Source organism: Denticeps clupeoides, chromosome 13, assembly GCF_900700375.1.
Source record: "Denticeps clupeoides chromosome 13, fDenClu1.1, whole genome shotgun sequence".
In the NCBI taxonomy this organism is placed as follows: domain Eukaryota; kingdom Metazoa; phylum Chordata; class Actinopteri; order Clupeiformes; family Denticipitidae; genus Denticeps; species Denticeps clupeoides.
In genome coordinates, this window is record NC_041719.1 from 20,225,670 (window position 1) to 20,249,746 (window position 24,077).

At 39.5% G+C, this 24,077-nt stretch overlaps 1 protein-coding gene across 1 annotated transcript; it reads right to left on the reverse strand.

Annotated features, from left to right (window-relative positions):
* Window positions 1-673: 673 nt before the first annotated feature.
* Window positions 674-17,970, reverse strand: comp (cartilage oligomeric matrix protein). The gene is made up of 19 exons (XM_028999882.1): window positions 17,874-17,970; window positions 16,485-16,558; window positions 16,359-16,410; window positions 12,250-12,398; window positions 11,791-11,928; window positions 11,624-11,698; window positions 7,284-7,433; window positions 7,071-7,175; window positions 6,890-6,997; window positions 6,480-6,639; window positions 6,286-6,404; window positions 6,141-6,193; window positions 5,645-5,838; window positions 5,126-5,304; window positions 4,993-5,041; window positions 4,435-4,631; window positions 1,495-1,667; window positions 1,050-1,189; window positions 674-830 (listed from the first exon to the last, which is right to left on the reverse strand). Exons 1-19 carry the CDS (start codon window positions 17,929-17,931, stop codon window positions 772-774), a joined length of 2,232 nt encoding a protein of 743 aa, XP_028855715.1. The 5' UTR covers window positions 17,932-17,970; the 3' UTR covers window positions 674-771.
* Between the last annotated feature and the right edge of the window lie 6,107 nt (window positions 17,971-24,077).

Genomic DNA, 24,077 nt, shown 5'->3' on the forward strand with positions numbered 1-24,077 from the left:
TCTTTCTGTGAATTTCTATGACTATGGAAGGGACCTTTTCTCTGTAAATAGTATCTGTATAGGCCAAGTCCACAGATGTTTTCTTAATGTTGATCTGCATGATGTTTCAGTGATATATCAGATTGTCCTTGTTTATACATCTGTTTATGTGTGTGTGTTTGTGTGTGTGTGTGTGTGTGTGTGTATATATATATATATATTTTTTTTTTTTTAGTAATCTGTAATTATGTATGTGTTTTTAAAAATATATTTTAAATACCTGTGCATGTTTGTGACTTTAGCACCAGCAATGAAACTTTTTCCAATGCAAACTGTTTCAATTCCAAAACAGGATCAGGCAGTCTATAATCCTCATTCAGTTTAATGCATATCCTGCCAGAGCAGGAATTAAGAAAACTCAGCAGAGTTTTCAAACAAATTTAGCCTTTCCCTTTGAGATATTTTATTTCCCATTTATATCTCAATAAGAAGAAGATTCCATATCACACAATGCATCCTATTCAAGCATTCAGGGCTATTTTTCCATTCAAATAGCATGTGGCTCCAAAGCAGCTGGGAACATGAAGTGTCTAAAGTGAGCAATGTAGAAATAAGGTCAGTGCAGAAGAGTGCCAGTCACACAAACTCTGACCATGTGACATGTAAACTGTGGGATTAAATTAAAATGAATGTATTTGGGGGAAATGCATTTTTATTAAAATCAGAACACACATTTATAAAATAACAAGACAGGTGGTCCAGATGGGTTGTTATTCACGGTTGTAAACACATTTATGCAGATAACTGAACCTGCTGTGCCATATATGTGTCAAAGTCCTCTGGAAGTGTATCTGCAGTGGAAGAGACAGAAATCAGCACATCGGTATTTCTAGGACTTCTTAATCTCACATTCAGTCAATTTTTACAATTGCCTTTAATAGTTGAGTTGCATCCATGCATCCATATATAAATGACTCTTGGGATTAGATGAAGGCTTAGAAAAGCCCTGTGACTGAGGATATATATATATATTTAATAATTTATGAAAACAAACAGGTTTGCATATTTACCATTGCATCGGTATCGTAAATTGGCCCAGATTATGTTTTCCTGTGAAAAGCAGAAGACCCCAAGCCTGCCACCCCTCATGGTAGCATCTATGATGATGCCAGTGTCGGCAACCATTTGTGGACCCTCATAAAAACGAACTCTGGACAAAAGCAAAAATGCAAAATGGGAGTACACTGAGTACTCAAACACAGCTCAGTACTCAGATGGAACAGGGTCACAGGTGTCTATTTTGTGTTTAATTTTTGTTGAATTTCATGTCACTTCACAAAGCAACAGAAACATTTAACCATTACAGTCTTTGGGCTAAACAATTATACTCTTTAAAATAAGACACAACAACAATTAGGTACTATTAGAATTCTTCATAAATGACCGAAAACATGTAAAAACAACTCAGGGCACCTTCCTAACTGGGCCAGATCTGTGTTTAGGTTTATGTCCTACCTGATGTACCCATCCTGGGGCCTGTGCTGCAAGAACCAGCGATATGAGGTCTTGTCCTTCCAGCCCACGTTTCGGGAGTCCTTCCACAAGAGCTTCACCTGTTCTGGGGTATCGCCTGTATGCCACAGAGAGTTACGTAGGTTCTCCCCAGGCCCTGTTTTGGACTTTACTGCCTAAAGAGCAGAGATACGTTAATGTGCTGATGATGTACAAAGGGCAGTCTATGGTGAGAAATGGTAATAGTATCTTGCTTTACGTTGGTTGAATGGGCAGTGAATCTCGATTGCATTGACTGTCATGATGCTTGTGGAATATTTAATGTCAGTTCAAAAGAAGCAACCCTTATAATACTTACAATATTGTCACACATGCTTTCATTATAATCAAAAACCCTTTTAAATACTTTAAATGCAAACTGAGTACATTGGAGGTTTATTGAGGAAATTGATAAATTGGGGTGCTATTCAATAATGTTACTAGGCGGATAAGTTAGGGACCAATCAGCGTGAGGATGTGGGAGTGTGAATGGTGTTACAAGATGCCCTGCCATTCAGGAACTCAAATGTACTGAACAGACATTTATTGAATAATAATCTCACTAGGCAGGTTCGGTCAGGGACTTGCAATGAATTCTCTTGCTGGGGAACGTAAGTAGCAGAGAGTAATCAGGACAGCTGAGTCTCAAACGGGAAGTGGTCAGCATCTCATGCAGAGAGAGTTGTCTTCACATACCAAACTGTCGGATGGGATAATCCAAGGGTCCCGCAAAAACGGCAGTAGTAAGTAATGAGCACCACTGGCTGCTTTTATGGTTGCCTAGTTGGATGTGAGAAACTTTCTGGTGCCTTCTTCAGATTCAACTTTGGGCTTGTGATGGTCTATTAAAATAGGGCCATACAGCCGAACTAAGTTCACATAAGTGTAAATACACACTTATGCTACCATCACAGCATTTTATGAATTGAACAGTGCAGGTTATAGGTCATATTAAAAGTGGGGAAAGCACTGAGGTGTCCACTGTGTAATTAAGAATTGCTAGTGTAAAAAAAATAACAATCTGCTGTTGAGCAGCTAAGTTCCATAATCCACCAGATAAATTTAGCAATCTAAGATAGACCTTTGTTTTGTTTAAGATTTATTTTGTACATTGAAGGAACTTTGTACCATATCAACCATATTGACAAATCTGACAACAAAATCTAGAGTGTATGTGGGGTGCAGGTGAATAATAATCTCACTAGGTGGGTTTGATATGTTTGCTTCTGCATTTCCACATATTGAAGGTTTATTGTCAAGTGGAAGTGACATGCATGTTTAGATTTAGACAGATCAAGGAAGAATGAGAGCTGTTCCTTGTTACTGTTCTTTTAATGTTCGGTATTTAAATATTAATCACATACTGTGGGTTGCAAAAGCATTCGTCTCCCTTGAGCTTTTCTACATTTTGTCACATTACAGCCACAAACATGAATCTATTTTATTGGAATTACACGAGAAAGACCAATAAAGTGGTGTACACTTGAGAAGTGAAACAAAAATCATACATGATTCCAAACATTTTTAACAAATAAATAACTGAAAAGTGGGGTGTGCATATTTATTCAGCTCTATGAGTCAATACTTTGTAGAACCACCTTTTGCTGCAATTACAGCTGCCAGTCTTTTAGGGTATGTCTCTACCAGCTTTGCACATCTAGAGACTGAAATTCTTGCCCATTCTTCTTTGCAAAACAGCTCCAGCTCAGTCAGATTAGATGGACAGCATTTGTGAACAGCAGTTTTCAGATCCTGCCACATATTCTTGATTGGATTTAGATCTGGACTTTGACTGGGCCATTCAACACATGGATATGTTTTGTTTTAAACCATTCCATTGTTGCCCTGGCTTTATGTTTAGGATCATTGCTCCATCCATCTTCCTATCAACTCTGACCAGCTTCCCTGTCCCTGCTGAAGAGAAGCACCCCAGAGCATGATGCTGCCACCACCATACTTGACAGTGGGAATGGTGTGTTCAGAGTGATGTGCGGTGTTAGTTTTCTGCCACACATAGCGTTTTGCATTTTGGCCAAAACGTTCCATTTTGGTCTCATCTGAACAGAGCACCTTCTTCCACAGTTTTACTGTCCCCCCACATGGCTTGTGGCAAACTACAAATGGGACTTATTATGGTTTTCTTTTAACAATGCCTTCTTCTTCCATAAAGCCCAACTTTGTGCAGTGCACGACTAATAGTTGTCCTAAGGACAGATTCCCCCACCTGAGCTGTAGATCTCTGCAGCTCTTTCAGTGTCACCAGGGGCCTCAGGGGCTGCATTTCTGATCAGCTGTCCAATCATGTCTTGGTATGTTTACAGTTGTGCCATACTCCTTACATTTCTGAATGATCGCTTGAACAGTGCTCCGTGAGATGTTCAAGGCTAGGGAAATCTTTTTGTAGACTAAGCCTGTTTTAAATTTCTCAATAACTTTATCCCTGATCTGTCTGGTGTGTTCTTTGGACCATGGTGTTGTTGCTCCCAATATTCTGTTTAACAACCTCTGAGGCCATCACAGAGCAGCTGTATTTGTACTGACATTAGATTACACACAGGTGCACTCTATTTAGTCATTAGCACTCATCAGGCAATGTCTATAGGCAACTGACTGCACTCAGACCAAAGGGGGCTGAATAATTACGCACACCCCACTTTTCAGTTAATTATTTGTAAAAAAAAATTTGGAATCATGCATAATTTTCGTTCCACTTCTCAAGTGTACACCACTTTGTATTGGTCTTTAACATCGAATTCCAATAATATAGATTCATGTTTGTGGCTGTAATGTGACAAAAAAGTTGGAAAAGTTCAAGGGGGGCGAATACTTTTGCAACCCACTGTACCTTGCAGTGATTGTAATACTGGAAATACTGACATTTGATGAAAAATTTAAGTTAAATACCTTAAGTTGTATCCCCGGCTCAGCAACTGCACGAAAGGGATTGGCTTGCCAATAGATTTGCTCCACCTGTTTCCACATGACCACATAGAAACTGGAGCTATCTTGGTATCCAAAGATAAACCCTGCATAGTCGTCATCTGTCACTGTGTTCACATGAAATGTTCCTTCAAAATCCACCCCATTAAATGCAGTGTAGCCTGTCACATAAAATGAGATGATTATGAAAGTGAATGGATTGTCATTGTGAGACACAGCACAGCACCAGATGCACACAACAAAATGTGTCCTCTTCTTTTAACCCATCACCCTTGGTGAGCAGTGGGCAGTCATGACAGGCACCCGGGGACGGTGCTTTGCAAATGGCACCTCAATAGCACCTTGGCTACAACCTTCTGATTACGGGGCCGCTCCTTCCACCACTGCCCCAAGACTAGGTGTGTACCAGAACACAGAATGTGAAGGAGCATGAATACTTTCTGTTGGCTCTATTTAGTAGCTGAGAATTGTAAGAAAATTCCTTTCATCAGAAAATCCATTGGTTCCTTAAAAAAAACTTACCAACTGCCAGACCAGGATCACTGTTCATAGTTTGCACAATCTCTCTTCCCTATCAAAAGGTACAGCATAAACATTGCATTTAACAGAGCTGAAATAGAGAATGTCTTAAGGTCGTAATTTGATCAGAACTGACCTGATTCAGAACTACCCAGTTAGGATCTATCTGTGCATCTCCCTCAGGATCCAATACTACTGTTTGATAGGCTCGGAAATCAGTAAGTGTGACTTCTGCATTCTCAGGACACACATCGATGCTGTCAACCAAGGTATCGTTGTCAAAGTCATTCTCACAGACATTGCCAATTCCGTCTCCTGTAGTGGCAGAACAGATTTAACACTGGTTCAGTGCATGATTATAGCTGCAAGCTACACACCAAGCTGCAATGTGTGATTAATGGCTAAATGGCTTCAAGCACCATGCATGAATTGCTGCTGAGCAGTTCCAGACTTCTTTTCTGTACAGTTATCTGGACAATGAAATTATCCATTATCCATTTTTTTCAAGACATTATCTATATCCAACTGTTTTTTTTTTCCAGAACATTAATACTTATTCTTGTTGTGCTTCATTATCTCTTCCTACTGAGTACCTGAATGCCTGATATACCAGCACTTATCTGGATGGGGATGGGGAGACAAGCAGCATTCTCACCATCTGAGTCCTCCTGTAGTGGGTTGGGAATCAGGCGGCAGTTATCAGGGCCTGGTGGCAGCAGGTCAGGGATACCATCATCATCATCATCATCATCACACTCATCCCCAAGGCCGTCCCTGTCCGTATCCAGCTGGGAGCTGTTGATGACAGCTGGACAGTTGTCGTTTGAGTCTTGGTGTCCATCACCATCACTTGGATACAGTGGAGAAATAGACATAGCTAGACACACTTTAAGATTCAAGATTTGCACTTGTTTAAAGGTAAAGAAAACTATAACATAATTTATATTTATTACAATATTTATACCCTGTGGCATGCCACCATCACTATATCAACTGTATTTTTTTTACTTTTTAATGAGAACTTCCCATTAAAATTCATTTGTAAAGTGCCAATTTTGTGCCCTTACAACATAACCTGCAACAAAGTGCAACAGACTTGATTGAACAACTGAAAATATTATGAAAGACCAATAACTGTAACTGCACCACACCTGTCCTTGTTGGTGTCACATGGGTCTCCGATCAAATCATTATCTATATCCAACTGCCAAAAGAAAGAGAGGAAGCCATATTAAATGTTTATTGGACCAGTGGATGGTCTCTCATTGAAAAGACAAACTGGAAAGGCAGTAAGACCTGGTCAGGGTTGGGTACATAGGGACAGCTGTCACACGCATCGCCTACACCATCTCGGTCCCTGTCCTTTTGGTCAGTGTTGGGCACTTTCTTGCAGTTGTCCTTTTCATTCTTGATCCCTGAAAGTGTGGTTGCAAAACACTGGGCCCTCACAAGCAAGAGGAGAATTTATTTCTTATGAGCATCACACCTACCATCACCATCGATGTCATCATCACACTCATCTCCTTTTCCATCACTATCTGTGTCTTTCTGGTCATTGTTTTTGACCAGTCGACAGTTGTCACAGGCATCACCAAAATCATCTTGATCCACATTCCTTTGGTTGATATTGGGCACCAACACACAATTGTCCTTTAGGAATGAAGGGGCCAAGGGTTATCTAACATTCTCTTGTAAACCTCTATCTGGCTTCATGTTACTGGTGGTAAACCTTGATTTATTTAAGAATAAATGACCGTATAGGCGCAGCACTATGCACAATGTGAAACACTTCACACTAAGTATGGGTCTTGTTCATTAGTATATGATAAGGGGTCCTCAGGATTTAGCAAGTAATGCACTTATGGCTGCTTCAACAATAGTTCCTTTAATATGCACAAACCTCTACGTTCAATATTCCATCACCATCAGCATCATCATCACATGCATCTCCTATACCATCCTTATCTGCATCCTCTTGACCAGAGTTGGGCACAGTCAGACAATTATCCTGGAAAAGATCAATGGTCTTAGTACTCTTGTCTTTTTTCCATTCATTAAATGCCAATTAAATAAAAGCTCACCTTTTCACAGTTTCTTTCTGCGCAGTCAAGTTTTTCATCAGGGAATCCATCAATATCAACATCTGGCCCACAGAGATAGCCATTGCCAGCCCACCCGACTCCACACTGAGGAAAAAACAAAAGCAAAGGTGGAAGAGATGGAAGCAATACTGTTTTTGCTTTTCTGGGGCATGCTACAAAGATTTTTCTGTATTGCAAAAGTGTCAGACTTACTACACACTCAATCTTTCCATCTCTGTGAACGATGCACTCGGCACTGCTGTGGCAAGGGCTGATCTGGCCTTTGCCACACCCTGTATCTGCCTTACAGCCACGCTGCTGGTCTCCACTATAACCTGGTTTACAGGTACACCTGAATGAACCCTGCAGCACAAAGACCAAACCTTAACATGGCACTGGTCATTAATACAACAAAGCTCTGGAAACAACACAGGACATCTGAAGTCTAGCACAGGCACAGCTATTGGGCATAATCAGTCAGGATGAGATTCGTGTGCTGGTTTTCAGCCCTTACATGCACAAGATTTCTTTGTCTGGACATTGGCAAAGTTTTACATTAACTCTTCACTGTTACTGTTAATACCTTGTTCCTTTCATCTGCCCTTCAAGCAGGAGGTTCATGGGGCTATGGTGGCATGAGCACTTGTACACTGGCTAATGCTTGCAGTAACACTGCTAATAATTCTACAAACATTCAGCATAGGATTACTGATGAAGAGATTTATTCAATGTTTCACTGTGGAAGACCAAATGCAGTGACAGCTGCTGCTTATTCGTCAAGCATCCACACTGACAGAAACAGGCCTTCCACATCAGGAATCACTGCCATTCCTACGTGCAACCTTCGCCCATCAATATGACATGGAAAAGGGAAATGGAGGTAAGTAAAGAGGGAGGAATTACAGGGGTAAACTAACGAGCAACACCCGGAAAGAGATGTCGAACAAGTGTCAGCAGTACAAATTAAATGTGCAATATACAGTGGGGCAAAAAAGTATTTAGTCAGCCATCAATTGTGCAAGTCCTCCCACTTAAAAAGATGAGAGAGGCCTGTAATTTTCATCATAGGTATACCTGAACTATGAGAGACAAAATGAGAAAAAAGAAATCCAGAAAATCACATCCTCTGATTTTTAAAGAATGTATTTGCAAATTATGGTGGAAAATTAGTATTTGATCACTAACAAAAGTTCATCTCAATACTTTGTTATATACCCTTTGTTAGCAATGATGGAGGTCAAATGTTTTCTGTAAGTCTTCACCAGGTTTTCACACACTGTTGCGGGTATTTTGGCCCACTCTTATATGCAGATCTCCTCTAGAGCAGTGATGTTTCGTGGCTGTCGCTGGGTAACACGTACTTTCAACTCCCTTCAAAGATTTTCTATGGGGTTGAGATCTGGAGACTGGCTAGGCCACTCCACAACCTTGAAATGTTTCTTACAAAGCTACTCCTTCTTGCCCAGGCGGTGTGTTTGAGATCATTGTCATGCTGAAAAACCCAGCCACGCTTCATCTTCAATGCCCTTGATGATGGAAGGCGGTTTTCACTCAAAATCTCACGATACATGGCCCCATTCATTCTTTCCTTTACATGGATCAGTCGTCCGGGTCCCTTTGCAGAAAAATACCCCCAAAGCATGATGCTTCCACCCCCATACTTCACAGTAGGTATGGTGTTCTTTGGATGCAACTCAGCATTCTTTCTCCTCCAAACACGACAAGTAGAGTTTTTACCAAAAAGCTCTATTTTGGTTTCATCAAACCATATGACATTCTCCCAATCCTCTTCTGGATCATCCAGATCTCTAGCAAACTTCAGACGGGCCCGGACATGTACTGGCTTAAGCAGGGGAACACATCTGGCACTGCAGGATTTGAGTCCCTGGCGGCGTAGTGTGTTAGTTACTTTGTTACTTTGGTCCCAGCTCTCTGCAGGTCATTCACTAGGTCCCCCCGTGTGGTTCTAGGAGTCTTGATCATCGTTCTTGTAATCATTTTGACTGCACGGGGTGAGATCTTGCATGGAGCCCCAGATCGAGGGAGATTAACAGTGGTCTTGTATGTCTTCCATTTTCTAATAATTTCTCCCACTGTTGATTTCTTCACACCAAACTGCTTACCTATTGCAGATTCCGTCTTCCCAGTTTTGTGCAGGTCTACATTTTTGTTTCTGGTGTCCTTACACAGCTCTTTGGTCTTGGCCATAGTGGAGTTTGGAGTGTGACTGTTTGAGGTTGTGGACAGGGGTCTTTTATACTGATAATGAGTTCAAACATGTGCCATTAATACAGGTAATGAGTGTAGGAGAGAGGAGCCTTTTACAGAAGAAGTTATAGGTCTGTGAGAGTCAGAAATCTTGCTTTTTTTTAGTGACCAAATACTAATTTTCCACCATAATTTGCAAATACATTCTTTAAAAATCATAAGATGTTTTTTTCTCATTTTGTCTCTCATAGTTGAGGTATACCTATGATGAAAATGACAGGTCTCTATCATCTTTTTAAGTGGGAGAACTTGCACAATTGGTGACTAAATACTTTTTTTGCCCCCACTATATGTGGCTTTTTTTATAATTGAAAATCCGATAAAACAGCGCTGCCCGATCCCAGCCCGTCATGGAATGTTTAGATTCAGGCTGCACACAGAAAGTTTATTCTATTCTATTTTATACATTAATCTGCACTTTTTAATGTTAGCAGAACCTTTGCCTATAACTGCCCGTGCAAGTATCTCTCTGGTGCCATTTTGATGCCCAGTAAATTAAGCACACGCACTATAATTTGTATAAAAGCGTCCCTGTCGCTGATTCTGCTCTATGGTGAGTTGAGTTTATTATGAACGCGATGTGGCTCATGGAATGCTGCTGGTAGAGATTTTACGGTCGTGCATCAAAATGGCACCGGAGAGATACTCTCAAGGGCAATGGCGAGTATAAAATATCACATATATAATATATATTGCACAGTTAATTTGTACTGCTGACACTTGTTTGACATCCCTTTCTGGGTGTTGCTCATTAGTTTGCCCTGTAATTCCTCCCTGTTTACTTACCTCAGTTTCCCTTTGCCGTGTTGTATTGATGGACGGAGGCTGTATGTAGGAATGGTGGTGGGAAGCTCGCCTGATGTGGATGTGCTTGTTTCGGTCAGTGCGGTGCTTGACTGATAAGCAGCAGCTGTCGCTGCATTAGGTCTTCCACGGTGACACATTGAATAAATCTCTTCATCAGTAGTCCTATGCTGAATGTTGGTAGAATTATTAGCAGTGTTACTGCAATAATTAGCCAGTGTGTTTATTATGTCGTTGTTGCTTAAAATTGCTGCCACTAGGTTTCGTGCAGTCTCCCTCATGATGAGGCACAAAAAAACAGCGTGGCTGTTTAGCGAACTAGCATCCTCAAAAAAACACAAAATGGCACCAACGTCAGATTTCATTTCATATAATCAGACGTTCATTCCATATATCCAGTTCCCTGTGTGTGTGTGTGTGTGTGTGTATATAAGTCACCACTTATATACACACACACACACACACACACACACCGTTAACGTGAGACTCTTATCGGGCGATTAAAAACGTGCTGCGTTAACGTGAGACTCTTATCGGCGATAAAAAAAAAATATCGCCGTTAATCTATTCACAAAGTTGGGTTGGGAGCCGGGTCTATACTACGCAAGCTATTGTGCCGGAGTTAAATGGTTACACTAGATTTATAAGTATATTTATTCTTTCTTGTGTCTTTTAGTTTCTTATTTCCTAAAGACCTTTATTTTTTATTTTGTATACCTAGCGCGGATGTATACCTGCACTGTAGGGGGCGAGAACGAGTCTTCGAACTTTGAAATTAGTAGAGCTGTAATACTCGGATCCTTTTTAGGATTCGGCTCCCTCTGAGTCACTCACTAAACTGATCCGGGTGTGAGAGCGGGTTAGCGCTCCTGGCGGTTAACTTCCTCTACAACCGGACTCATGTAAGACAATATATTAGAGTTTACAATTTAGATATGGTGTAGGACTCGAAGGATTCGGTTCAATGGGGACCTCAGATTCGTGACTCATGAGTCATTTAAAGGATCCGGGCAATTAACCCGGGTGAGTCATGAATCGCACAGCTCTAGAAATTACCACATCACGTGTCGTGGAAACATGAATGCAGCTATGAAGCCGCCGGGTTTGCTTCAGGGAAAATTTATTTTTAAGATTAATCTAGATTAATTCCAATATTACAGTGAGATTAATCTAGATTAAGAAAATTAATCTATGCCCACTTCTAATATATATATATATATATATATATATATATATATATATATATATATATATATATATAAATATATATATATATATATATATATATATATATATATATATATATATATATATATATATATATATATATACATATATATACATATATACATATACATATACATATATATATATATATATTATTATATACATAATTTTTTGCCTCTTTGGCGGAGCTTGAGGGAATGCATAACAAAAACTCTAGAAAGTTAAAATATATGTAACTCTTGTCAAATGCTTACAGGGGTGTTTATGCAGTTTGCGTTTTCCACACAGTCACCATTTGAGACTTCACACTCATTAATATCAGTGCAAACCTGCATTTAAGAATTGGAGAATGAAGGTTAATGAAATTTATACCAAATCTGTGCAAGCTATAAAATGTCTACAGTGTCCATTGCAAGATTACCTGTTTGTTGGCTGTGGCGAAGGAGAGGCCTGCGCCTTGAACCTGAGGCCCACTGTAACCTGGGGGGCAAGGACCGCAGCGGAACCCGGGTGATGTGTTAATGCAGCGGACACCCATGTGACATGGCATCAATGTGCACTATACAAATTGACACAGTGAAATTACTGCATGAAATGCAGATTATGGACAGAAAAATTACCAAAATAAATCTGCTATGCATGTCTACATTGCACTGGTGTCCTGGGATTGGCTTCAGCAGCATCAGCCCTCCTTAGGAATAAGTGGTTATGGACATTTTTGCATATTATTATTGCCATATTAGCACTTATTAACATCATGACATGATGATCTGCCACAATATTACATCCTTAAAGGGTGAAGTGAATAATACCTAGTGAAGAAAGAAGCAGTGCAGTCAGTTATTATTATCTTACACACAAAAGCCACTGCCATTGTTACCTCATCAATGTCTTCACATTGGGATCCATCACCTTCCATGCCATCAGGACATGGTCCACATTTGATTGCCTCTGCTGTTTCAGTGCAGGCAACACCAGGGTGGCATGGGTTTGGGTTACAGGAGGGGCGGGGCTCTGGATTCCTCATACCTACAGGAAGACATAATATTCAGAATGTGTATGGTTAAGGGGTTTGTTTTTAGTGTGGACTACCCTTTCATCAGTCAGTAAATAAAAAAAAGGACATTCTATAAAAGAAGGCATGTCCCTGTACTATAGGTGCAAGTTTTATTTGTTTTAAATAGCAGAACAGGGAATTGTATGTATTAATACGTTACCTATCAGTATCAGGGCTGGATGATAACAAAATATGTTTACTTGTATATCTTATATACTTAATATTTCAGAGAATCTATGACTTAATTGAATAGGCATTTAAACATAAATGGAAGAAAGAAAGATTGCAAAATCATATGAGATTTTTAGATCAAGCCTTAGAATAAGCTGGCTCACAGGCTAAAAGGGACTTTTTTCTCATATAATGTATAAATCAAGGACATTGTTTCATGCAGCTGTCTTTGTGATGCTCTCTGCCACCCTGATTGTAAATTTGTGCTGGACCATTTTTGACACAGTGTCACTTTCATCTTTAAGATACTTTAAATAGTCTCATGGACACTGTATGCGCTTTTGACCATTCTTAAGCCTCTACTAAAAGGTAAGTGGGTGCATATTATTGCGAGGGACAGGTTAGTTATGCTTTTGTTTTTATGAGGAAGAAAATAAAATAACAGCATGAGAACTAATAATTAAAAAATTGAACTAATAATTTAAAGATGGCTGATTTTGCTCGTTTTCTTAACCTTGGTAGTTGGTATACAGAGATTGTCCTGTGCATTATATATTTATTCACTTCATGGTGCATTTAATCAATGCTGCCCTGAGGTCAGTGCTCAGTCATTGAGTTCTATACCCTCTAGATTCAACATGACACTTCACTCTCCAAGTCAGCCTGATCCTGTTCTGTTAATTTTTTGCATGTTTATATTTTTTACTCGAGTGCTAAAGCCAGCAGATGTTGCAGCTTTCAGCTGATCCACATTCATAAAGTAAACTAGCAAAACTCACCCACTCCTTTGCACTCTCCTGTAATTGGCATCACCCAAATTGCTAACATCCTCATTCCGCTGTGCTGAAATCCGTTTCGCCCGTGACATTTTAAGAAATTTATTCAATAAATTCAGTTCCCTCTCAAGAAAGAAAGACTGCAAAATTTTGAAATCAAGCTTGGTATCTTTGAAAAAAGGAACGTTTTCCTCATATAGTGTCTACCAATCAGTACATTGTTTCATGAAGCTGTCTTGATTTAACTCGCTACGAGTCTGTATAGTAACTCCCCTTTGTAATGCTCTCTGCCACCCTCATTGTAAATTTGTGCTGGACCCTTCACCCTTTCATCTTTAAGATGGTCTCATCTTTAAATGGTCTCATGGCCACTTTCGGCGCTTTATTTCACCATGGTTAAGCCTCTAATAAAAATACTAACCTCAACAAAGATGACAGCTAACTTTAGATAAATTAGCCTTTTGGCAAGTTCAAACGTTTCTGAATTGTAGTGACTGTCAGGAAATGTTATAGTCTGGTTGAAAAACTCTGCCTTTGAAAACACTGACGACATCAGATTTTTGTCAAGGCTGAGTGAGTGGGTGGAAATCTTTGGGAATGCATTACACTGATTAAGTTGGCAATAGGTCTGTCTCCTCTTATATTGCTCACCTAAAATCTGGAGTTCTCCAAGGGTCTTTTCTGGGTCCATTGTTGTTCTCCTTGCAAATGCTACCACACTGAGCTGCTGGTCCTGTATATACCAACATGCATGCTTTTTTCTTTTGAACAGCAATTGTTGGTGATGCCAAAGTCCAAAAGGATTCTGCCTTTGAAATTTGGCACCAAAATTATAGACCTGTCTTGTAATCACGGTCAACCCAAATTTTAATTCCAGACTTCAAACCCATTTTTCCATTGCTTTTCTATTGTTTATTTTTCTTGTCTATTGAATTGAATTTTTTTTAATGTATGTATCATATTCTTTATTTTAGATTTGTAACATATTTACTGCTCTGGTACAGCACATTGGTGTCTTTTAATTGTCCTTTATAAATAACGGATATTTTGAATATGATACTAATCATATTCTAATGTAGACTGCAATTCAGTTAAGCTTTCTTTCAGATTTTGCATTGACATTGATAGATTCCTCAGTATAAGCAGCATTATATGTTTGTGCTACCACCATTTTGTGTGTGGAATTTCTGTGGGAAAGTCAAGAATGTCAAGTAGTTAATATCAAGATGCCTAGTTTTTTTTGGGCGGCTAAACATTGCATCCATTCAGTAAGGCTGTACAATCTTGCTATGTACCATTCGACCTCTACAACTTATACAAAATGCAGCAGCACGACTGATCTTCAACCTTCCCAAATTCTCCCACACCACCCCTCTGCTACGCATCAGATTCAAAATACTGATGCTGGCCTACAAAGCCAAACATGGAGTAGCCTCATCCTACCTCACTGCCCTTATTACACCTCGCACTGCACCTCGTATTCTCCGAGCCTCCAGTACTGCTCGCCTGGTCCCTCCATCACTAAAGGTAAAAGGAAGACATTCATCTAGACTCTTCTCCATCTTGGCCCCTCGGTGGTGGAATGATTGACCGCTCAAGACCTTCCTCTTTAAAGAATATTTAGATTAACTTGTAACTTCTTATTGTCGAACTTGTGTACAGAATCTACAACAGAGTGAATAAAAAGATTGTATTCATAGTTGGGGGTCCTAGTGAACCAGAATTGATCTCTTCATCGATGGTAACTTGAAAGCACATTGTAAGTCGCTCTGGATAAGGGCGTCTGCCAAATGCCGTAAATGTAAATATGCTCTTTCAATGAGATCATACGCTGTCATGCACATCTGCAGAAAACTCCCTAGAGGTTGAAGGCCAACCAAGGCTTGGGACGTATGGGAATAAATGAGATAAGGCCTAGCCAAGGCCTAATAAATTATGGGGAGGGTTGGTATGCCCAACTGTCACAATCTGGGTGCATAATGCTTAATTTTAAGAACTATTTACTGGCCAGGCCTCAATGCTTAATTGTAAGAACTGTTTACTGGCCAGGCCTCAGCAGCTAGGCAATGAAATATGATGACAGATTACATTTACTGAACTTGCACACTCAAACTTAGGTTTATACTATGGGTCTTTAACTCTGTGTGTGTGTGTGTGTGCGTGCGTGAAGGAGCACAGATAAATAAGATATTTGTTGGAGTCTTATACAACATTGTAAGCACTATTTGCATGTTATATTTTGAACACTTATTTGTAAACTGAAGTTATAGAAATGTAATCTCTGCCTGAGAGAATTCCACACGAATCTTGGGAGTGAGCGTGAATCATTTATACAAGCCCCTGATGCACTGTAACTAACCGCAGCTGCAAAAAAAATTAGATAACACAGACAATCAAACACATTATTGAGACATGCCACACACAAACAAGACCTGAGTCTCTTGGGTCTTCTTGGTGTTTTTATGACATGACAAATGATAAGATAAATGTATAAGAACGAAAGACCCGATGTGCGGGACACAGATCTATTGACTGGATGGCTGGGTGTGTGGGAAGTAAATTCTAAAGTGGTGGTCTTTTGTCTATTAAATTGTGTTTCTACAGGTTTGTATCATGTTCTTCCATCTAATACAAGTAAGCCCATTAGTTATGTAAGGTGCTTCAGTAATGTTTCATTATGTTCTGTCAACAATACAACAATTAGTTCAAATTGTTTTTAAAAAGCAAATACATACTCTAGCACTCAATGGATAATTGGACTGAATGTAATGTCTTTTAATGTTTGATTAAGGTTTCTGGCACATTGTCCACCTCTGATCAAAATTACAAATTTTCAAAGGAATTTACAACATTGTGACTCTCTAAAAAGAGAATCTAAATAGAAATCTCATTTATTCTGTTTTGATGAAACAACATGCTTTGTATCTATCGATCTTTAAAACATTTCACATCCATATAACATCAATTTCAGTTTGTGACACTCACCACAAGCCTCACATTCCATCACTGTGTTCTTAAGGAAAATTATTTCTTCTATCTGAAAAGGAGTACAGCCTGAAATTAGACACATTCCTGGCCACATGAAATGACAAATGTGAACTCTGGTTTCACCTGCTGTTTCAAAAGCTCTTTCATTTCTGCCAGCACTTTGTTTGTTCCCTTGATCTGATTGATGATTTCCCCATCTGTGAAAAAAACATCATTACCTTCCCCAAAAAACAGATAGCTGACAGGAAAAAAACTGTTGATGTGGTTTAGGAGGCTTGACAACCTCAAGATTTAACTTGTATGCTACCAGCAGTGACCCTTTGGCTTTCTTTTAACCTTCCTTTTCCCAGTACATGGGACTAAAATAAAGTTGGGATCAAAGCAAGTTTGTTACAGTAGTAGCACAGTAGAAATGGGCATTGCTAATTTTGGGGGCAAAATATTTTAATTACATTGTGTTTACTATTACTTCCAGGGTTGTTAATACTTGTGCCACATGCATAATGTGAAAATAATTTTTATAGTTCTTAATCGGGAATTTAGAATTATTGCAAAGGCTAGTTTATTATTTATATATAAGTTGATCAACTTAGTGTTGATAAACTTAAAGTGCCAGTGGAACTTACTTGAAGAATGACAGAACACTGTAAATAATTTGCAATGAGAAATATAAGTGCTATGTGTAAGAAGAATGATCATAAATATTAAGTTCCCCAATAGAGAGCACACTACACATTATATTTACGTATGTATGTTCTATATTTATTTGATTTCATTTATGTAGATTATGTTTTATTTGCCTTTGTTGCTTGTTCATATATTATTATGTATTAATTATAAATGTTTTTATTTTATGCATAGTTTTTTCTTTGTGAGGGCTGCTGCATCCTTTACTAATTCTTTAATTCAAATGTGGTTGTATAAAACACTCAACAAATAAAACTGGATTGGATTGGATATATGCACTGCTGGGTAAGCCCCCGACGCAAAGGGTAGTGTGGTCTATCCATTAGCCATATGTTTTCAATGTGAATTCCAGAGTAATACACAGCGAAGCTGGTGCAGACACACACTTCCAGGACCCATCTGCGGTTTCCAGAAACTGAGCTAAATTGTAAATTGCAATACTAAAAATAATGTTCACTGTATCAAATTTATTAATGATAGATTTATATAAGTTTGCTTAGTTATTATCTAAATAATAATAATAAAAAAATGACCTCATAGAAAAAACGTTTAAGCATAAATTTATCATGTCTGAAAGTTGAGTCGTGGCAACTCGACTTTCTTTAAGGTAGAGACGTTTCATTCTGTGGATGCAGAATGAAACGTCTCTACCTTAAAGAAAGAAAGTCCAGTTGCCATGACTCAACTTTCAGACAAATTCACCTGGATGACTGAGAATCTTCACAGACATAAATTTATCAATTAGCCCTACCAGGAAATTTTGGAATAATTATATGATTCCCATTTTAAGTCTATCCAAAGAAAGGGTGAGAAAATTGAACTCACCTCTTTGTGCCGAAACATTGTAGCAGCACAGGATGAAATAAGCAAATGTCCACAGCATGATGAACACTCTCTCAGACAGCAGAAGGGACTGAACAGGGGGTCCTGATACTAATGACTCTAACTCTTGTTTGGGGAGGGGCTAACTTTGACTGTGTGTGTGTGTGTGTGTGTGTGTTTGCCTTTCCCTCTGTTTATGAACTGTTGTTAATGATCATACTAGTGTCACTGGGTCAGTTCCAGTGGCACTGATTTGATTATGAAGAATAATGAGGCTTGAAACTACTTTCTAAATGTCTTGTTTTATGTAGCAATTTTACACCACTGGACCTTCATAAATACACATGAATCGACATCATTAAGAGAAGCAGCAGACTTCACACATGCTGCTGTAAATTGTAGATGTTTCAAGTCAATGCAGCACAAACAAATGCAGCATCCTCAACTTCGTTCAACATTCTACACATGTCTCATTGATAGGCAAGTGCTGCCTGTGGTGGGGAGAACACCTACAGCTACTACAGCAAGATCTACAGCTCTGTGTGACACATTCTTTTACACATTTTTTTATAATTGTATAATTTTATTTTTATTTCCATTATATTTTCTATAAATCTTAAGGTCAGATACAAAAGTTAACAGAAACAGATCTATGAGTACTTTGCCTGTTTGCGTGATGATCTGTCTTGTGTATTTTTACATTTTTTTGCCAGTAATAGAATTCACAGCTGTTGGAGTTCCTAAACTCATGAGGCTTAGCATGGTGCACCTTGACTAGCTCTGGCGTCTTGGAGTATTTCAGCCCTACCAGCCCCCACTCTGTGGAAAGGGAAGCTCCAATGACCTGAATGGAAAAACAAACAGGAAACGTTCCAGGTTTTTACGGCTGTGGGATGAAATGTAGGTGTGACTCTTCCACAGAACGTTGTTACTTACATTAATCATTTGTGAAAGGCATTAAATCCAAAATAGAATTGTAGTGAACACCCCCTCTGGCACCCACAACCATATCACATATAAAATATTATATTTGAACATATTTTATTGTAAAACCTGTTGTCGAAACCATACTGAATTTAATCAGGTAAACATATATATGCTTTTTGTGCACAAATACCTATATATAGGTATTTGTGCTAACCCATCTGTGTTAATTTTGCATTCCAGTATCAACACCAATCCTCCAATCTGAGGATATGTAAATGAACAGACACTTTAGTGTGCAGATTTGGTTTGTTTTTTGTTTTTGTGTGTGTGTGTGGGGGGGGATTTCACACAAGCCATGATAAATGAATTGTGACATAATGAGCTTTGACATTCCAATATGTTGATTGAAATGTGCAGCAGCAGCAGTAAGCAGGCACAGCAAGGACCTCAAGCTCACTTCCCGAATATATGGGTTCACAAAGATTCTGAAGTTAGCTTCTTTTTCACCTTATATACATGTAAAATAACTAGTATTGCAGCCTGCTGAGGAGTATATAAGGTGGAACTGACCATTTGAATGAGGAGATAACTTCAGTGTCGTGTTTTACTTTGTGAGTTAGTTATTAGATTCTGCTCTAGCCAGTCAGAGAATCTCCTGTCACTCCCCAAAGCAGCAGGGGTACCTCACAAAATGAGGGGGCCCTTACTTCCCGCAAATGGGGAATAGAAAGCAGTGGCCATGATGCCTGGGCAGCATGAACACGCGTGCAAAAAAAAAAATAGCAGATGCCGCCTCCACCACAATGCTGCCCCAGGGAACCACCCATGTTGTCCATAGCAAAAAACGCAGCTGGACACACCCCAAGTGTGTTATTTCCATTAGAAAATGATGTACATCCGAACACAAAGATGCATTACTTGAATCAGCTGTAAAACTCCTTCACTTACCATGGCCAGGATTTCACATCCCTGTCACAGCTCAGACCTCACACAGAAAGTAAACAAAAAGCAGATGCATTAACAATTAAAATGTTGTTAAAAAAACAGACATGGGAACAGTGGAAAATCCAGCAATGAAGGGAAGACGGGTAGAAATCAGAGAATTGCATTGACCTTGTTTATCTGACCCCATTAATTATTAGCAATGTATTTAAACTCTGATGTTACCTTTACATACTGAGGCATGACACAATAGAAGTTACACGAATGAACAGTTTCTAATTTATTAACACAGGTACATTACTATTGCAGTTCCATGTAAATATTGTATGTAAAATGGTACCAATGTTACAGAAAAAAACTAATTAAAAGAAAAGAGAAAGAGGTAGAGGAAGAGGGAGAAGGCTGGGGAGAGAGAAAGACCCAGGATCTGGGGGAGAATCTCCATGTCTGAGCACAAGGCGAGCCCCCAATGGAGGAGCAAAAGAAAAGATCACAGCCTTCAAGAGAAACTCTTTTATATCCACATTTGTCTCCCAAAAAGGTTGCCACAGACCAATCAGATTGTCTTTTGAGTTTCTGCCTAGTCCAAGTGGTCATTCACCCCCAAATTTCCCGTCATGGCACCTCAGGCCTTTTTGGTGACACCTTTTGCTTCCTTAGGGAATGCCACCGTTTGATGGAGATACAAGCTGGGGGTCTTTATTAAATATAAAGTATAAAATGCTGTGGACCTGGAATTTCCCATTCTTACAGTTTTAACATATAATGTGAATAAAAATTGGTTTATGTGATTTGGAAATCACGTGACTGACCAGGAGTTACACGGATGGATGGATACTGAATTTACCATCTTTGTTTCCAACCTGGTTGTATCTGTGGATAAAGCCCTAATTGTCGGCGACTTTAACATCCACTGTGATAAATTAGAAGACTCGCTAAGAACAGCATTCCTGTCTATACTAGACTCAGTTGGAGTTAAACGAAATATAATAGGACCTACTCATGAAGGTGGTCAAACACTCGATCTTGTAATGACCTTCGGTTTAAATATTGAAGACATAGTCACTCTTCCGCAATTTGAAATAATCTCAGATCATTTCCTCATCACTTTTAAAAAATGTTTTAGACACAATAAACTCAACTCCCCTTGTTATAGAGACAAACAGACAATCACATGAAGTACAGCGCAAAGGTTTATCAATACCCTACCAGATTTATCAACACTGATCAACTCACCGACAAACCCTGCTGAACTCAACCAAGCGACCAAATGTCTAGAATTAACACTGTAGATAATGTTAGATAATGTCGCTCCCCTCAACAGGAAGATAGTAAGAGATAAAAATGTAATACCTTGGTATAATGATCACACACACTCGCTTAAGAAGACTGGGAATAAGAACGTAAATGGCATTGAAGTAAATTGAACATATTCCGAGTATGGAAGGAGAGCCTCCTTAACTATAGGAAGGCTCTTAGCGTGGCTCGATCTCTCCTTGTTAATAGACAAGAACAAAAATAATCCCAGATTCCTGTTTAACACTATAGCCAAGATAACCAGGAATAAGACAGAAATGGATACTACCACTCAATATAATCAAAGTAGCGACAATTTTATGGATTGCTTTAATAATAAAATTGTTACAAATAGAGATAAGATTAAAAGCACAACAAACAGCCCTGTCGATATTACTATGGAAAATAATTATTAGAACGCTTCAACCTTCTTAAAGAGCATGAATTAATTAAACTAATCAATGTACTTGCACATTGGATCCGCTTCCTACAAGCTTCCTAAAACAAGTAGCACCCAATATTATTAACTCATTGCTTAGCACCATATACCAAGTTAATTCAAGGTCAGTCATTAGATCCCTGATAAAAAGCCTGATCTTGATCGCAGTCAGCTTTCAAATTATAGACCGATATCCAATTTGAAAACAAAGTTGGTAAATTCACTAAGATATTTAAGGACTCAGTCTATAAATAATAATCAATGGAATGAACTTATGATTTTTATTTTGTGAGACTACATGGGTTATGTTGGTATATAGAATCTCAAGAGTTAAATCCATGTCCGTGTTTGTGTAATTTTGAGTTTATCATAATAAATTACTGCAACGATACCTCCTCTTCCAGTTAAGCGAGGTTGGTACATAGCTGTATCCAGGAGGACTAGACTCTTTTGATGCTACAAATTCGTTTATATCTACGGTTATTTTTTGCCAGCATTTTTAAATTTGCTCTGGCTCCAGGAAAACACACGATTTTATTTGCTGGTGCCACTATCCTCATGTTTCTAACTTTGGAGTCGCCAATGACTAGAGCCGGCTGTTTGTGGGACTCAGCAGATGCCTCGCTGAGAAACGGTTCTGAAACGGTGAGTGGCGCCCGGTAGCTCGCTTGCGTGATTTACGCCGAGCTGTCACCCAACTGCCCTGCTGTCCGGAGGGCTCAACTGGTACCGGGGTAGACACACTTATCGGCTGACTAGGCTGGTGCGCGTCCGGGACTAGAAATGAGTCGATTAAAACTTCTGATTCCCTAATTAAATATAAATGTCCATAGCGTTCTTCTAGCTCAGCTATTTTCTCCATCATTTCAGCTACTCTTCTACACTTTACACAGGGGAGACCCTCACTACTGACGGAGTTCGACAAACTGTACGTTTCCCACACTGCACAGGAGGTAAAAGAGGGAGCCATAACTTACGTTTTTGTTGAATTTAGGTGATTCTTAATTCAGTGGTAATTCAGGAAGTCCTTGGAAGTAAAACAAGATCATGCCAAACACACCAAACAGTGATAAGACAGAAGCTCTCGTACTTGGGACTCAAGCAGCCATAAGCTGGCTGACTACATCATATCTCTGGATAGCCTTTCTATTTCACCAAGTACTGAAGTACATCTAGGTGTCCTCATTGATGTAGGTCTCTCATTCGATTTGCATGTAGATAATATCACTAGTATAGCATTCTTTCACCTTAGAAATATTGCAAAAATAAGAAATATCATCTCAATGCACGATGCAGAAAAGTTTGTCCATGCCTTTATCACATCAATGTTAGATTACTGCAACGCACTACTGTCTGGATGCTCTAGTAGGTGCATGAGTAAACTCCGGCTCTAAATGGTCTCGCCCCGCAGTACCTGAGTGAAATTTTGGGTTATTTACGACCCGCCACGCCTACTTCGATCAACGGGTGGGGGGTCACTACTGGTACCCAAAGTACATAAGGTCACACTTGGGAGCAGATCCTTCTCCTATAGAGCTCTGCAGTTGGAAACGGCTTGCTGGTCAGTGTTTGGGACTCAGATTCAGTCTCAGTTTTTAAAACTGAAAAACTATCTGTTTTCTCTGGCATCCTGTTAAAGTCCCAGACACAGTGTCCATTATTAAGTCCACTTTATCACACAGTCCCCCTGTTAAGCACAGAGAGTGTTATATTCACCTTAGTTAGGCTGTCCTAGTTAGGGTACCGGGCCACTGTAGCACCAATATACCACTAACTGCATACAGAGATACAGATACCTGTCACGGGTGGGCTGGACATGGCGGTGAAGGAGGACGCATTCGCACGATCACAGGACAGGGGTTTAATACAGACTTCACAAGACAAGGGAACATTAACACACACAATGACCCGACGGCGAACAGACACGAACAGGATAGCTTTATACAATTATATAAATAGACAGCAGGTGAACATGATCAGGGAACATTACACGAGACGAACATGAAACTCCGGTCCGGACTCCGGATCCGGAGTCAACCCCTGCCGGTCCGGATCATGACAGTACTCCCCCCTTAAAAGCACTACCACCTGGGAGTGCCCACAAAACGGTCCATGACAGGGGGGGAGAAGTCCATAAGGACGAGTGGCGGTTGTCCTTAGGGTTGCAAAATTCCCAGAATTTTCAAAGATGGAAACTTTCCATGGGAATTAACGGGAATTAATGGGAATAAATGGGAATTTATGGGAATAAACTGGGAATTTTAAAAATTGAAGGTTGGCTCTTCTTAGGGAACTTAAATAGAGTTGAGCAAAGTATATTTTAGCATAATATTGACAAAAACAAACAAATGCAATTCAAATACACTTGAATATCCATGCCATTCCTTAATCACATGTACAGAGCACATGCTTGCTGCATGGCTATTGAGACCACCTACTGGCACTGTGCATGCCTCCATCACATGTACACATGGACCACACTTTTGAGCCTGAAGGACAAAGAGCATTGAAGGCACACATTTGAGCCTGTGGACAGGCTCTAGCAGTCAGAAAATCCTCAAACCTATTGCAGCAGCAATAGCGAAGATAGAGGGGGATGGTGC